At 38.1% G+C, this 16,847-nt stretch overlaps 1 protein-coding gene across 1 annotated transcript in view; it reads left to right on the top strand.

Moving 5' to 3' along the window:
- The window catches only part of LOC139736079 (probable peptidyl-glycine alpha-amidating monooxygenase pamn-1), a 35,872-nt gene extending 31,741 nt beyond the window's left edge, over positions 1–4,131 (top strand). The window contains exons 11-14 of the mRNA XM_071646826.1: positions 873–952; positions 1,329–1,535; positions 1,825–1,937; positions 2,768–4,131. Of these exons, the coding sequence (XP_071502927.1) occupies positions 873–952; positions 1,329–1,535; positions 1,825–1,937; positions 2,768–2,893 (526 nt within the window). The 3' untranslated portion in view covers positions 2,894–4,131. The remainder of the gene's footprint in view (positions 1–872; positions 953–1,328; positions 1,536–1,824; positions 1,938–2,767) is intronic.
- The last annotated feature ends 12,716 nt before the right edge of the window (positions 4,132–16,847 follow it).

A 16,847-nucleotide genomic window follows, 5' to 3' on the forward strand; every position in this document is an offset into this window, starting at 1 on the left:
ATCCATTCATTTCCATGTAAATATACTGTCTGTTCATGAAGTACAAGTATTCTTTTATCAGTTTGCATCTCTATTTATAATGTGTTGTTGCCATCATCATGGCTAAAAATGTGGTTATAATCATCAATACCATTACATGATTTTAATCATTATCATTATGAAAAACCAAAAGATGTCAACTGAAACAGACTGTCCCTAATCTGCCCCCTCCTTTCTTTTACTGACGATACCTGAACGAAACGAACTTACATTGCGCTTTGCACACCTTGCTTGTAATATTGAGCTTGTTTTTTTCGTTAAGAGAAGTAGGCTGCGATTGTTTTAAACTTTTAAAAGACATCTTGAAATGTGGTATATCTATGTAGCTAATTTTGCCAAAATAGTCGATGCATCTTGCACGGTTCTTTCGTGATCATCCAACTATGCATACGGTATGCATGTATGAGTCAGATTATATTCTATCCAGAAGACAAAATACGAACATGACGAAACTAAAACCTTTCCTTGCCTATGATCCTTCAACTGGCATACATACATAACATAATCATCTCACACTACACAAATTCCGTCCGCCATGAGTTAAAAGCTACAAAACAGTCGCGAGATTATCCGAAGAGCAAAGTACACATACCCTCTATTTTTTCTTCATTCAAAATCTTTACACTGCAAACTACAGAGACCATTAATGCAAGAAATATGAAATTCGCGGTTTTATCTGACGGACTCTATTTTAGTCACTGAGGTTATTTTACTTCAATCATTATTTTGATAGAATTGATAGCACGTTCAGTTTAAAGGATGTGGTAGTTTTGGTGTCCGGAAACTTGAAAAATTCCATCATGTATATTTCTCTTCTTGTTTCAATGTTGTAGGTATTGTAACAGCCGCGTACTAAAATTCAGCCATAATGGAACGGTTTTAATGGAGATAACGGCAGGAAAGATTCCGGGAGGTAAGAATATCGTTACAGAATGAGCTGTTATTCAGTGCGTGTGCTGCAAACTAGGACTGTCCACAAGGAGCTTTGCTTTATGATATATATATATATATATATATATATATATATATATATATATATTTATCTATTTATTTATTTGTTTATTTATTTATTCATTCATTTATATAATGTTTGTTCAAAACTACCGAATTAACCTGACAGTTGTGGTTACATGAGGGGTAATGACATTACATCAAATTCGAGAGACCCATATTATAAAGTAACATTGTCCTCTTCCTCCACACAATTGCCTCGGCTCCTATAACTCACTGTTTCTCTTCCTCCCTGGTTCTCTCTCCCAAAACATGATAACATATCTCCCTTCCGTCAGAACTCGTACCGCCCTGGTCCCCGATGAGGTCGTTCCAGATCCCGCACAGTCTGGCTATCATCGAGTCGAGAGACATCATCTGCGTGGCTGACCGGGAAAACGCGCGCATCCAGTGCTTCAACCTGACCACCGGTTCCCTGGAGCGCCAGATCGCATCGCCTGCTTTCGGCAACGAGATCTACGCCATCGCCTACAACGACGACGAAGGTACCGAGTTACTAGTAATTTTAGTTGCCATGTTCATTATATCTTTACTATTTAGCACAGCTAAATCCCACAAGCTGATCTTTTCTGTGGTTACTGTATTTTCTGCAAAACCAATATCTAATTTAAGACTGTTAAGGGTGTTGGCTTTTATAACGTATTTGACGAAAGTAACTATTGTGTCAAAACTATGGTCAAAGTTGATTGGTACTCTAGCTGTGAATGAGTTACACTACATTACATGAGTCAACTCAATGGGTATGATTACATACTCGTTTTTTCTTTCATCTAGATGTCCTCTACGCCGTGAACGGTCCTGACGAAGGCGAGGAGGTCCCGCCATTGGGATTCACTGTTGAACTGGAGACGGGCGAAATCCTCAGCACATGGGACCCATACCCGAAGGTAACTCGGCTGGAGGAACCTTAAATTATTCATTGTGTGTATGCGTGTGTGTGTGTGTGTGTGTGTGTGTGTGTGTGTGTGTGTGTGTGTTTGTAGTGAGTATGTGTTCTTCCGAGCACTTGTATGATCTTGTACTGGCGATCAATTTTTTTTTTAAAAGTTGTAGTTGAACTGCATTCGGGGCTTAAAAGAGGGACTTTTGCTTTTAATACATTAAGTTGGCCTCTGTTTTTTTCACAGCAACTGGGCATCCTTGCAAGAGATGATATAGGAATTATCATACATAACCGTTCGAAAGCATGTCTGTGACATGTAAAAATGTCAAATTGTGTACATTCAGAATCTAGATTATTAGCCATGTTGCAATACATAATTATGATGAAACTGATAAAAATGATCATTAATATCATCATCCTTGTTGATTCCATTGTTACTATCATAGTACCAGTAATCACCCTGGTGATAGCAGAAATAGTAGTAGTATTCGCTGCAGTATGGCCGGGTAGTCCTGGTCCTAGTAGTCCTGATCTCAGCTAGTGGTATAAAGATGATGATTACGTCAAACGTGACATGACCATCCTATATACATTCTCTGGACTGTTGCAAAATTCAGGTTAATTTCTTCAAGAGGAGAGAACTTATACTTTTGATATCAAATATGTTGTGCAAATAATCATCATGTTGGCGACCACGGAAGGCTCTGTTTTTATGAAAGTATGTTCGAACCCAACATGATCTAACATAGCTGTAATTCCCTGTGACTATAGCAGTGAAAAGTTTAGCTCATACTCATCAACTTTGATATCTTCGCTTTGCCCTGTTTGTCTCAGATATTCGGCGTGGTCCATGACATCGCCACGTACCCTCCCGAAGGTGCCGTCTACGTGGCCGACATCGGTGTGAATCGCGTCTGGAAGTTTGAAACAACATCCAGCAGCCTTGGCAATGAGATATAGAGAAAATATGATCGTTGATAGATCCTTCGATGCTGATACAAAGATCACTATATCATACGGCTCTAAAGAAAAACATGAAACGGTACACCAAGGTGCACTTTATCAATCTTTCAGTAAACTACAGCATCTGGAAGGAAAGATAATCTAATTAGTCGAAACTAAGATCTGCACAAACAACAAAAACTGTTGAGAACCGTGCCACATGTGTCTGCTCGTCCTCATAGTACTATTTTTCGGAGAGGGTGATTACGTGATTGGTTCAGACTAGCTTCACTTTCAATAGTAATATTTCAGCAAGTATAGTTAAAAACAAACAAACAACCAAGACAATAAAACCAGAATTACCGCATTCCTAATCATTATCATACAATACTTGATTTATTTCCAGATGGGGGCAAGCTAAACATAAGCTTTGAAATCGTTGAAGGTATGTTATATTGTGTACTTCTTAAAGTGACTGTTTCAAATGTCAAATCTATTTCGCCAGCAACATCGCTGATCCGCGCAATACTATAATAGTTTCCGAACAAGGCACAAAGTTATACATCAATGAAGAAGAACGTGATTCCATAAATACTTTTGCATACAGAGTTGCAGACACGATGGGTGAGCTGTCTTGAGTAAGGATGAATTGAAAATTACTGAATAGTAACAACTGCACATCTAATAGCACATTGCGTCACATCTCATAATGGAAACAGGCCGCCCCTGATGATCATGCCCTGAAACCCGTCCGTACGTCTAATCATTTCATTTGGAAGTTAAGCATGTCTTGATTTCTGCAGCTCAATAAAAAAGGATCAGTCACAGCACTATAAGCACGCTTTTCCCTCGCACACATCTATTTTTTTGTCCATCTGTCTGTCTGTCTGTCTATCTATCCTTCTGTATATCTATCCATCTACTCTATCTACCAGTCTGTTTATCATTTTCTCATTTCTCAGTTATAGGCAAGTAAGGTGATTTTGCTTGTTTCGTTCAGTAATGTGAACAGTTAACATGAAAGCAAAGTTCACCAATCTCAGAAAATTAGAGTGTAGAGCCACATAATGCAAAAATGTTTTCAAGTGCAATTTGTCATGTTCCGGGCGGGGGGAAAAGATGAAAATGTAGAACTTCGAAGCGGCATAAAGAAACAAGGAGAAAACGGCGTTCAATGTAATTTGCAAATTAGTTTTGACGGACCAAGCAGCATTGTACAAATGTCTCATTAGTTCAATCTTGATATTCATGTCGAAGTTTAAACCAGAATATGCTGTGAATTGTGTATGTTCATAACTCTATCAAAAATTTACCTAAAGGCCGTAACTTTATGCACTTTATCGTAGCCTTATATAGTTGTGTAATTTGTGCTTTGCAGTAGAGAGAAAAAATGCAGCTGTAAATAATCACAAAAACATATCAATGTTTAAAGGCTTACAAATATTTATTTTTAAAGAAAAAAAGAGTCATTACATATTTTCTTTGGTGGTGTGACTTACATATCAGAGGAAAGATATCCCTAGAATCGTATGAGCCAAATTTTAAATGTAGTTGAAATATAGATATATAGTATATTTATTGCTAAGGTTGAAAATTCTAATTAAGGTATGCATGTGGTAAACTCGAGATGTTATATGCCAAACACGCGCGTTACTGCTGTCACCGATTCAAATACATCAGACACTCACGCACAAGAATTTGTAAGCATCCTGCAATTTCTCAGTTGTTTTATTCCTTTGACCTTCATTTGAGTAACTTCACGTTTTGTTTCATAATGTATGTAGCCTTAGCGGTTGATCCAACACCTTGTTTTGTGCCCACGTGTGCTTGAGCTGGTTGTGTATAGTGTTGTTTTGCTATAGAAATATTTTGCGATACTAAGTTTTATGAGAATCGTGTTGTATAAATTTGAGCAGAATATGTAATAAAGTCGCAGATAACGATATACAGTTCCAGCACGATTGACAGTTGTTGTTGTTGTTTTTATTCATGGCGTTTTATTTCAAAATTTAAAAGTTCCACGTGACTAACCTATCCTATGTACGCTAGCTGTAAGTTTCAAAGATGAAGAGATAAGGTTTTCTTGCTGTTTCTGGCACTTATTCACCATCTTTTGTGTTCAGAATGAACACTTATGAGAACATGTTGTACTTATGTGTGAGTTTTGATTAGTAAATTATAACAATGATATACTGTACATCGTACTAAAGGCGCATCTTACACGGTACGGTCTCCATGCGCTTTATACAGTTATAGGCATCTTTGATAATCAAAGTAAAATCGCCCGCAATACCATGAATATATTCACATACCTATATCATGTGAATATAATAATCCACACGTGCACATGCATATTCGTATCTATACAGTTAGATCATCCTGTATATAGGCAAAATGGCAGAAAAGGGAAATCAGCCACTCAGTGCAAGTTTTGATAAAGAAAACTTTCTTGTCATAAAACACGTTGTGGGCATGTAATCACTGCTCCAACTATTGTACATTATCCAACGTTGAAAAAAAATATATGCATATTTGATTTTTTTTTTTTACTTCTCTTTTTTTTTTGGGGGGGGGGAGGGGATGGAAGGGATAGGGGAGAGAGATGGGGTGTGAGCCACAAAACAAATATTTCGAGTGACAACTACACTTCGTTCCATTTATCATGCCCATGTTACCTGAATACTTTTAAGGACAACAATAGATATGAATGGGTACGGTAGGACATAAATAAATTATCGTCTACCTGGGCAGCTGTACAATAAGACCAAGAGACAATAGTAGATATTGTAACGATGCATTCTACATTAATACACAGAATAACAACTGATTGATCCCCTCCTCCTTGCTGCTGAAGGTGATGATATATTGTTCCTGCAATATAGCAATGCTTGAAACACCCTATCGTGAATACGCTAAGCAGCTGTGGCAGCTATATTACGACGTGTTTATTTTTCCCCAAACAAAAAACTCAAATGAATTTCCAACGCAAGTGCCGGTTACATGGATTCGGTAATGGCAATTGAAGTATCATGAAAATGTCAATATCTTCCTATCTGCAAAGTTAGATCTTAATCCTCATTTCATAAAGAGGAGTACTTGACCGTGCGTCTCTGATGTCTGTTAAAGGAGACCTCCGGATGATATTCAGACTTATGTATTTGAACAATTAGAGATTGGCTATACAGGGTTAAGAGTTTGAGATTTTATGGTAATTAGGGTGATGAATAAGAATGCTTTCAAAATTCCTAACAAATCACAATGAACAAGGAAGATGGTACACAGCTCCACATAAAAATGCATGATTGGGTGTTCAGGGAAGCAGAACAAAAGAAGAGAGCGTGAATAAATTTTACACAAGTGAACTTCACAAGCAAGTGTTATATTGTAATGGAATTACATCGCTACATGACTGGAATATCTGAGCCTCCTATTTTATCATCCTTGTTCAGTGGATTATATTTGGGTGTTTAGAGAGTAGGCATATATTGGTTTATTTGCTCAAGGATCACAATAATTTGCACAAATCTATATGGCACTATCGATGTATGTAGGCCTACTAAATGTTGAAAAATTATGTAAATCGTCTGGAATGTCCCTTGAATATCAAGAAAAAAAAATAACATATAGTACAGGTGGTTATACCTTGTGCAATGGGTTAACAGAACTAATTTCTAACAATTTACTCTATCTTAATTTCAGATATACCGAGTGTGTTTTTTTCTGGACCCCTCGGTAGAACAGCTCCACCATGAGGGCGGAGCAGAGTAGGGCTATCCAGCCGCAGTTTCATGTACTTTTGTGATAATTTCTTTGTATTATTCAATAAGAAGTGATGTACATATTTTTATTTTGCGGAAATAAAATCAATCAATCAATCAATCTCTCTCCCTCGATCCTCCCGACCTTCCCCCTTTTTTCTTATCTGATCACATTTTGTGGAATATATCCCTTGACTGCACACACCAATCTGATTCATCCACCGAAATTATAAACGAGATAATGAATAAAATTACAACTGTATGTTTTTCTCTAACATATGACCTGCCCCCCTGAAGTTATCGTATAATGATTTAGCATCGGATATAACCTGCTTCCCATTAGCGCCGAGGCAAAGCTTCAGTTTGTTGTCAAGCAAAGGACTGGAGACATTCTTATGCTGTTAAACAGCCTACAGAAGCTTCCTTAACACTTCTACCATCAAAACAAAATCAAATCATGAACAAATATAGGCACAATACAATGGCGATATGGAGTTAGCAAATTGACTCTTGAAACAAAGGTGAAACGTGAATCTCAACTCATCACAGAAACAAAACAGACACAACAGGCCCGTAACTATGATTTTTATGGGGGTCAGATTAAGAAAAATTTGACCTTTTTAGTCCAAGCTTGTGTTCAGTTCCGTACACATTGGGGGCACAAAAATATTTCTGGTGCCACTTCCGGATTTAATCAGCTGACAAGCAAAAAAAAAAAAAAAAAAAAAAAAAAGGAAAAAAGGCTCCCATGTACATTTTTTCTTTTTGTTTGTTTGTTGTGTTTTTTTGCTTGGACACAATGACAAAACGAGAGGAACACTCCGAGAGAGCAGACCTCCGCTAGGCGTGGTTAAAAGTTAAAACATCGGCATTTCTTTGGCAGTATGTTCAATAAAAACATAGAGGCATGGGGACATCTACGCAATACATTTGGTTGAAAATCTGACAGATTAAGCTTACTTCATGTCCGTTATGACCCCAATGAAATTTGACCTTTTGCTTCATGACCTCAATATTTAATCGTTTCTTTCCAAAGAGCTTATGAGTAAGAAGTGAGAAAATTCTCTTCATTTCATACCCTGCCCGATACACACCCTGCAAATGTTGTGAAAATCCATTCTCGAGTTACCCCGTACACAAACAGACAGACAAACATGCGGAGCCGAAAACGTAACACTGGCCAGCCGTAGATTTCACCTAATGGCTGAGGTAATGAAATGCAGATACGCTGCAAATAAGACCAGTGCAACGTGCAGTTATTCGAAGACAAAAATCTTCAACCAACTTGTAACTTTGTAGAGAAAAACTACTCAGTAATGAGATGAATAAAGAAGCTCTTTGTGACGTGTACCTCAATTTCCGTTTTACTACATTGCGCAGTACACAAATGAATGAACAAGGTCTTTGTGACGTGTACCTCAGTATCCAATTTATACGCAGTGTGTTACGCGTATGACCCAATTTGCAGTACGCTTTTATATTTGCGCGTAACAACCTTTGACATCTGATTTCTAACAACGTACCCGATTGGTTGAAAGTTAACCTTTATGCTCTTAGCCTTATATCATCTCTCCCGTGATTGGAGCTTTAGCAAGAGCGCAGTCAGACATCTGCGTGTCACGCATGACGCGATGAACGCCTTGGAGACGTCCTTCCAGCTTGTGTCAACAAAAGGCAGTGATAACTGAGCTTCTCGCTTGAGTACACTTGTTCTCAGAAATTTCTCTAGAAATTTCCTCATTTCTTCTCAGAATCTCGGTTATTTCGTCAGCGAATTTGCTTCAAGGTAACCATAAACCCTCTTTTTCACTTATATCATAACACATATAGATTCCCTTCCAGAAATCTTGGATTTTGTCGGAATTTAAGAGAGCCCACACAGCTTTTAGTTTTCTCAAAGTCACCTCAAGGTCAAAAGTAGCAATACCAAAGTATCATGTATATTGGATGGATGGTACAGTTGTTAGAAACGTGATAATCCCTTCTCTAATATCTCATAAGAAATGATCTGGGGACATTAATCTCTCATACATTTTTAAATTGCTGGATTTATCTTTCAGAATGTTTGAATTTCTGCGAATCTTTTCTCTTTGGTTGATGAGTACATCACCATCTCAACCTCTCAGCCAAGAGATCATCAGAAAGGCGCGGACTCGAACATCTGTGAGTCGGCTTTATTGACGTTGCGTGTATAATTTGAAATGTTGCACGACTTGGCTAGAATGATCACAACAGGTGGCAATACCACGAATACGCGCTACATTAGTACATGCAATCGACACTATTTGTATACCCGAAAATGGTTGTTACATATTTTTTCGTCATATTAACATGATTAAGGAACAGGAAATTTTCCCAGGGATAAAGCGTGTAATTACTAGAATTTCGGCAATTATTTTATTTATTTTATTTATCTATTTTTTATTCCACTTTATTTCTTGGTGGCAATCAAAAATACAGAGTGAAGGTGATCGTTATAAATTGTTATTGCTGATAGCAAATAAATAAATTTATGCAGGGATTGGAGTTAAAAACCAATACTGTCACAGGTAACTTTTACACATGATATTTCATGGGGAAAGACAGGGAATACTGTAGAAAAAAATATCTACACATCAGATCAACAAAACCATGAAAACACAGAGAAGAGACCCTTACGTTTAATGCAATGAAAAGCTCATGAGTAACGCAAACCCGTGTCATTGGCCACCGAGAGTTTATAACAATGAACCAATGAAAGTAGTCCCATAACATATTGAAATCAAAACATTTCACCACACCTATAATAGAACATGCAAGATCTCGTGATTCGCACACGAAGTCAAGAGCGGATCAAGTCTTCCGGCTCTCCTCCGGGGCTCAACTTGTCTGGTGCTTTGCTCCTCCAGATCCTGCACCTCCAGCAGGAACAAAACACTCAACACAGAGGATTACATTCGCGTAAGTATCTTTTCTATAAATTCATCGTATTTTTTTTTCATTATCTTGTTCAGTGGATATCAAATCTGCTCTGATTCTGTCAATCAATGTGAAGACCAGATCGAACAGTTTTAAAAAAAAAATCATGTTTCGCTCTTATAAATAATTTTTCTTCAATATTCTTTAAATTTCAGACTCTGACGAGTAGGATGGAGGAAAGTCGGCTAAGATATCATCAAATAGAGTCTGATTTAGAGGTAAGAGTGTTGATCATGGAAGATAAAGTGCACAAAAACGTTCAATCTTGTTCATGTAAATGGTAAATTTCATTCATAAAATTAAACTGACATGAAAATATTCTTTTAAATTTTCTTACAATAAATTTCGATCTCTAGAGAAAGCCAACTGTTCTGACTTTTTTCGATCATGTGAAGGTTCTTTCTCTGTGAGAGTTGTGGCATTCACGAGTTTCGGGGTTCAAAACTGTAATCCGCTCAAATTCACTCATTAACAAATAAGAATGTGCATTTTTATATCGACAAAAAAAAAATGAACTAATCCAGAATAAGTGAGATAAAGAATGCATGTCTGTCAATTTAACAGAACTTGGCCAGAACTCTGGGAATAAAGGTAAGTAATGAGCGAATCGTCGAAGACATCGAGAAGACGTGGTGGTCGCTGAAGGAGGAGAAGAAGGAGATAGAGAGGCAGTTGGAGAAGGAGCGTTTGAGAGCCGAGGAGGCAGAAGAGACTTTAAGTGTGAGTATAGTCAAAGGTTGGATCTATTCTCTCATTTTGCAGTAATTCATCTTTTCATCGTTACTTGTACCCACTCATATCTTATTGCAAGTTAATAGAAATTTATGGTCAATGCCCAAATGGAATTTAGGATACGCCAATAGGTTTTAGATTTATGCACTGTTTTTATATGTGAATTGAAATTTGCATCATCATGTCAGTTATTTCAGCAGATCTTTTTCCCTTTTATTCAATTGATAACAGGCCTATCTCAGAACCACAAAGCCTACCTTCTCAGATGTAGAGACTCAGACTCCTCAGTCTCAGCTGGAATCAAACACGAAATCTCCCCATATCGCTACGAAACAGGTCCAGACTGTCCACCTGTCAGGATCGCCAGAAGCGGCACGAGAATCCTCCTCCATTGTCACGACCTCTAGCCCTGGACAGTCACAGTCATTGGGAGGTACCAAAGTGGCTCCTTCATCCGACAGACTGGCCGCCATCAGTCCTCAACCAACACGTTGTGCAGCCTCCCACTCCTTGGATCTTTCCCCACCAGCAAAAAATATTTCTGTAGCTGGCCAGGACGATCTGGTCCCGTGGGATGCGTCGGAAAGTTGTCAGGAAATTGGCAAGGGTGCCTTTGGTGTGGTCTCCCTCCATCGCCATGCCGCCACTGGTACACCTGTAGCCCTCAAAATCCTCACCCTTCCGTCTACTACTGCCATCGATTATCAAAAGCGGATCGAGAAGAACTTCCAGAAAGAAATCGACATTCACATGGCCCTAGACGGACTGGAGTATTTCCCCAAGTTTTACGGCGCCTTCCGAAGCTCAGGGGATAAGCTATCAATGGCTATGAAGTTTCTCGGCGATGCTAGTACTGCAAAGGCACATTCCATCGCTGACAAGTTCGATGGAAAAGGACCCGAACTTACATACGTTGCCTGGTATGACATCCTCATTGACGTGGTCTGTGGGCTGAAGGCTATGCACGAGATAGGCATTCTTAACAACGATTTAAAAGAGGACAACGTTCTGTTGGTTTTGAAGGATAGATGGCACGGTAAGTTGATTGACTTTGGAATGTCGTCATTTGGTCCTAGAAAGTTGAACATGAACGACGAGGCCGTCATTGAGTACGAGCAGGGTGTGAATTACAGCCACTACGCACCCGAATGTGCCCTGGAAAACCAGCCTACCTCACAGTTGAGCGACCTGTTCCAGCTGGGCAGATTGATCGGCTTCGTCGGCCAAGAAATCAAGATCGAAGGCCTACTCGATATGGGGAATTATGTATGTTCATGCGATGCCGACAAACGACCGCCTCTACAGTCCTTTCTCGATGAACTTCGTATTCAGAGAGCTGCAGTGACAGCCGTGTAAATAGATCACTAGTGGAAGGTAAGTTTTATGGCCCTTTCATGGCTGACAAGCATTTCATGTCTTTGAGAAGGTAAGTGTCTTTTGCAAATCTGAAAAGCGCAAAATCGTTCAGCTGGTGATGCACAGCAAGTACTGGTATATAAACTCTTTCAATGAGATACACGCGGTAACCGATGGCATATAATGCAAGAAAGCAACGAAACTATGGAGTAAACTGGAAAGACAATGTTAGAATGTCAGAAAGGAACACAAACAAAATGTGACATTTTATCTGGCTGCAACAACAACAGCAAAACAAGACAACCAGAAAGTACTCTAATGCAATTTTCATTTGTCATATGGCACAACGATTCTGAGTAGGCCTACACGTGCATTATGCAAATGAACTTCGTATTCAGAGAGCTGTAGTGACAGCCGTGTAAATGCAACGAAGATAACTAGCGGAAGGTAAGTTTTATGGCACTCTAATAGCTGACAGGTATTTCATGTGTTTGAGAACGTAAGTATCTTAACATTTGCAAACTTTATAAAAGCACAAAATCAAGATGGTGCAATGGTCACTGAAAGTTTACATATTTCAAATGCAGAATGCCATTTCATTATTTTGAAATGCTTAAATAATCATGGTTGCCAAATTGTTCGTTGTCTATCAAATATTCGGATAAACATCTATACCATAGCTGGTGATGCACAGAGCTATACACAGTAGCCGATGTCACAGTGCAAGAAAGCAACGAAACTGTGGAGTTAACTGAAAAAGACAGTACTAAAAATGTAAGAAAAGACCGCAACCAAGATGTGACATTTTAACTGGTTGCAACAGCAACAACAAAACAAGAAAACCATAAAGTACTCCAATGCATTTTTCAATTGCAATATCCCACTATTCTGAGTAAATGCAAATCTCAACAATAATGATGCCGACACTGTTATTGCATGGTTATAAAACAATGCAGGAATTTTACGAATCTGTTGATGAAATTTCGATATGATAACTTCATGAAAATCGTGGCTAGTGTGCAAACAATCATTAACCAATGTTTCAGCATTTCTTTTCAGGTTGGACTGGACTCTATGCCGTGAATGAATTTCATGAAAGCCATTTTAACCGTCATTTCAAACTATTTTCCAAACACGTCATTTCATACTATTTTCCAAACACATCATAATCACCCATAAGCGAATCAACCTCTTCATTACCTGCTCAAAATAAACTGTTTCAAAGAAAAGAAAATATACAGGAAAACATTAAATTGAATAACCCTTGGCTTGTGTGCTACAATAACAATGTGAAACGTATTCACTACTTCAGTAAGAAAATCAAATGCTAGTGTTCCCATGGTGATTGACAACAGACTACAAATCAGGAAACGTTTGTTGTTGTTTTTGGTTTAAACAATGTAAAGTTGATGCATATGAATGTGCCAAAAATGCTATATAGAGTGATCTCTTGGTGCTTCAAAAAAAGTGGCCGAGTATCTTGCAACAGAAGGGTTAATAAAAGATGTACATATTGTATATACGTTTTTTCTTCTAAAATTTACACATGCCTCCTGGAGTAGTTTTTGGTGTCTTGAATTTGTCACAGTCGACCCAATGTTGAGAAATGGTACGGAGAGACATTTTTTTTTGAGAGAGAGAGCAAGGTATGATGAGGAAATGTGCTATCCTACTCAAACCAAAATACAGCTAGAAAAAGGAGAGAATGTAGCAATTACACTCTTAAAGCAGAAATGTTCCCGAGAGAATAATAAAGAATAAAAGAGAGAGGACAATAAAATGTGATGGTATTTAGAGAGAGAAGAGTGGAGTGCACCACGGAAGAAGAGTTTTTTAGAAGTTAAATACAAATCTGGATATACTAATGGACAGTAGATACATGAAGGAATGACATACCTATTGACATACACATATACACATCTGCAGTCACACACACACACACACACACACACACACACACACTCACACACACCAACACACTGTATATGTTTTATATGTTTTATTTGGTGTAATGTGAGTTTGTACAGGTTGAATTGGTTTGATATCATGTGTCATGCATTCAACATATCATTTCACACCTGCACAATACTGTAATCTTATACCAAAATGAAAATAGTATTAGAGATATGAAACAAAGATTCAAATACAGGAGAAAGTTGACTTCATAGATTTATCAACTGCTTCTTTTCTGTCTTGATTCACTCAAAACAATGATGACCTCCAAACAAATTGTTCTCACAAATATAACAAAAATGTAGGATATACACAAACACATAATACAGTGTACACTGTACATAACAGTCCTTTCACAAGTATTAACGGTATACTACAAGTCTCAGTTCTTGTACGTTCTTTACGTTTGTACTCTGGTTACATCTCTTGGCAAACTGCTCAAATGTTTCTGCAACAGAGGAACGCCACACTTGCAAAATCTTTCTCGACAAGTGCTCAAAATGTTGTCACCTGAAGTTCTCAATCGACATAAAAATGTGTTCTTCTTCTGAACACTTGAAACTCCACCATGATACATAATCATAATTATTAATAAAACTTTGTGTCAGCTCTGTAATGCCACTCTGTATGCATTCAGAGCTGCAATGTCAGGGTCAGGAAAATATCGAATGTACATACAAGTCATGATATAAATGTAAAGGCCCTACAACTTCAGTGAGACCTCCCCACTGTCTTAATTTGATATGACATCTACTCCTATCTAGTTTTTCTTGATAATTACAACAACAAAAAATGTATCAGCGAGTGATGTCTTCTTGTGTGCAATCATCAAAAAGCAGCGTCCAGGTTTTCTGCACTTGATCACCATCTAATGTGTTCAGAATAAAAATGTGTGAGAACATGAGCACTATTGTGTGACTTTTGATTCATTAAGTCACCCATACTCCCCATAAATATATGCACATACCTATACATGTGAATATATACACGTATGCATATAGCTACCTATACGGAAAAGGGAAATCATCAACACGTATCAAACTTTGATAAACAACGATCTTATTGTCATAACACACATAATAGATCAGAAGTGTGAATGTGATCTATATTTCAACCTTTTCATGTACAACTGCCACTTTAAACATGGGAAAATGTACGGACACTGAGGAGACGGGGAAGGGGGAGCCATCCCATGAATAGTCCATGTTTCAACTACTGTGCTCCCTTTGCCGTGCCAATGATAATTGAATTCTTTTGAACACGGGGATAAATAGGGGTATTTACTTCTAAATGGTATGACAGACCATATTCTGTTTGGGTGGTTGTACAGCCTGACCATGAGATAGTGGTGGACTTCGTAACATTGCATTACATGCTACACAAAATAACAAATAAATCCCCCCCCCCCCTACAATTACAACATTATTTTTGTTGCTGTTGTTGATGATGGTAAATTGTTCCTGTTATACCTTACCATGAAGTACTTGAGGCAGATGTCTTGAGGTTTTCGCCCAAGAGAAACTGTAATCCATGGACCAGCTAAATGGGCCCCGTAATGGAAAATTTAAGCCTAACTAGGAGGGTGGTCCTCGGAGACCCCCCCCCCCCCTCGAAATTCTGCGAAGTGTGTCACCATCGCAAAAAGTTATCACAGCAATGTTTCATGACTTTTTTCTTTCGAGTCTCCCGCATCTTTTGACACCAAATTTGTGATGCCCAGGCATGTGGTTCCAAAGTTATGCATACATGTAAATATATACATCCATGTCAGACCAAAAAATGCTTGAACACATGAATTCTTATACAATTTCCTGGAAGGACCCCCCACTTTATCATCTACTTAAATTGTCCGGCCTAGTTAGGGTTAAGACAAAACATATCTGCTGTATCATCACATTGTCCATATCTTTCCATCCACAGAGTTTGAGGTCTGTTAATTTCCCACAGATCTAACACATTGTGCTTGCGGTTACATTGTGCAATGGGTTAACAAAACTTAAAGTGTACCAATGCCCTGGAAATCAAAATTTGTGTATGGACAGAATATACAAAAACCAGCCATAATCCACCTGTGATAGCTCCTGAAAGTATACGTATTTCAATAAATCAGATCATATAGCCCTATAACAATTTGGCACATGTGCTTTTTAAGTTATGCTTCGTAAGCGCTGATACTGGTGTGCATGTTCTAGCTATAGGCATACGTTTTTTACGAATAATATCAAGATTCCATGTCGATCGCTTAGCTGATCGCATGCACGCATTGCATATCACTATGGTTGAAGACATATTTGAAAAAAATATTGATACCGCGATCGTTCCGACTGGGAGATTGACTTGTCTCTCTGACGTCATTTTTGTTTTTGTATCCTCTTTAAAACTATTTAAACTCCAATAAATAAAAATCAGAGTGACAAAAAATTATAATATTTTGCACAGGGCATGTCTCGAGTATATTCTTCAAATATAGCAAAAGATAACACATTAAACAAACACAATCACAAATTTAAAGCTCAGAAATTACACTACAAACGCAACAAAGACTCAATAAAATCTTCATACCTATAACGATCACACGTAATAAAGAAGAGAAGATAGATGATTGAACAAAGGTCATTGTGACGTCTACCACAATATACGATGAATACGCAGTGTGTACACGTGTCTGACCCCGTTTTCAGTATGCGCTCCCCTTTGCGCGTAACAGCCATTAACGTCTGATTTCTAACAATGTACCCGAATGGTTGAAAGTTACTCTAATGCTTTTTGGCTTCTTGTCATCTCTCCTGTGATTGGAGTTTTAGCAAGAGCGTTGTCAGACACCTGCGTGTCATGCATGACGCGCTGAAGTCCTTGGAGACGTCCTTCCAGCTTGTATCAACAAAAGGTAGTGATAACTGAGCTTCTCGCTTGAGTACACTTATTCTCAGAAATTTCTCTAGAATTTCCTCATTTCTTCTCAGAATCTCGGTTATTTCGCCAGCAAAATTGCTTCAAGGTAAACATAAACCCTCTTTTCCACTTATATCATGACACAGATAGATTCCCTTCCTGAAATCTTGGATTTTGTCGGCATTTAAAGAGCCAACGCAGCTTTCAGTTTCCTCAAGGTCATCTCAAGGTCAAAAGTAGCAATACCGAAGTATCATGTATATTGGAAGGATGGTAAGGTTGTTAGAAATGTGATAATCTCTTCTCCAATATCTCATATGATT

Source organism: Diadema antillarum, unplaced genomic scaffold (genome assembly GCF_040938485.1).
Source record: "Diadema antillarum isolate AM-2024a unplaced genomic scaffold, OU_Dant_1.0 seq00000620_RagTag, whole genome shotgun sequence".
In the NCBI taxonomy this organism is placed as follows: Eukaryota; Metazoa; Echinodermata; class Echinoidea; order Diadematoida; family Diadematidae; genus Diadema; species Diadema antillarum.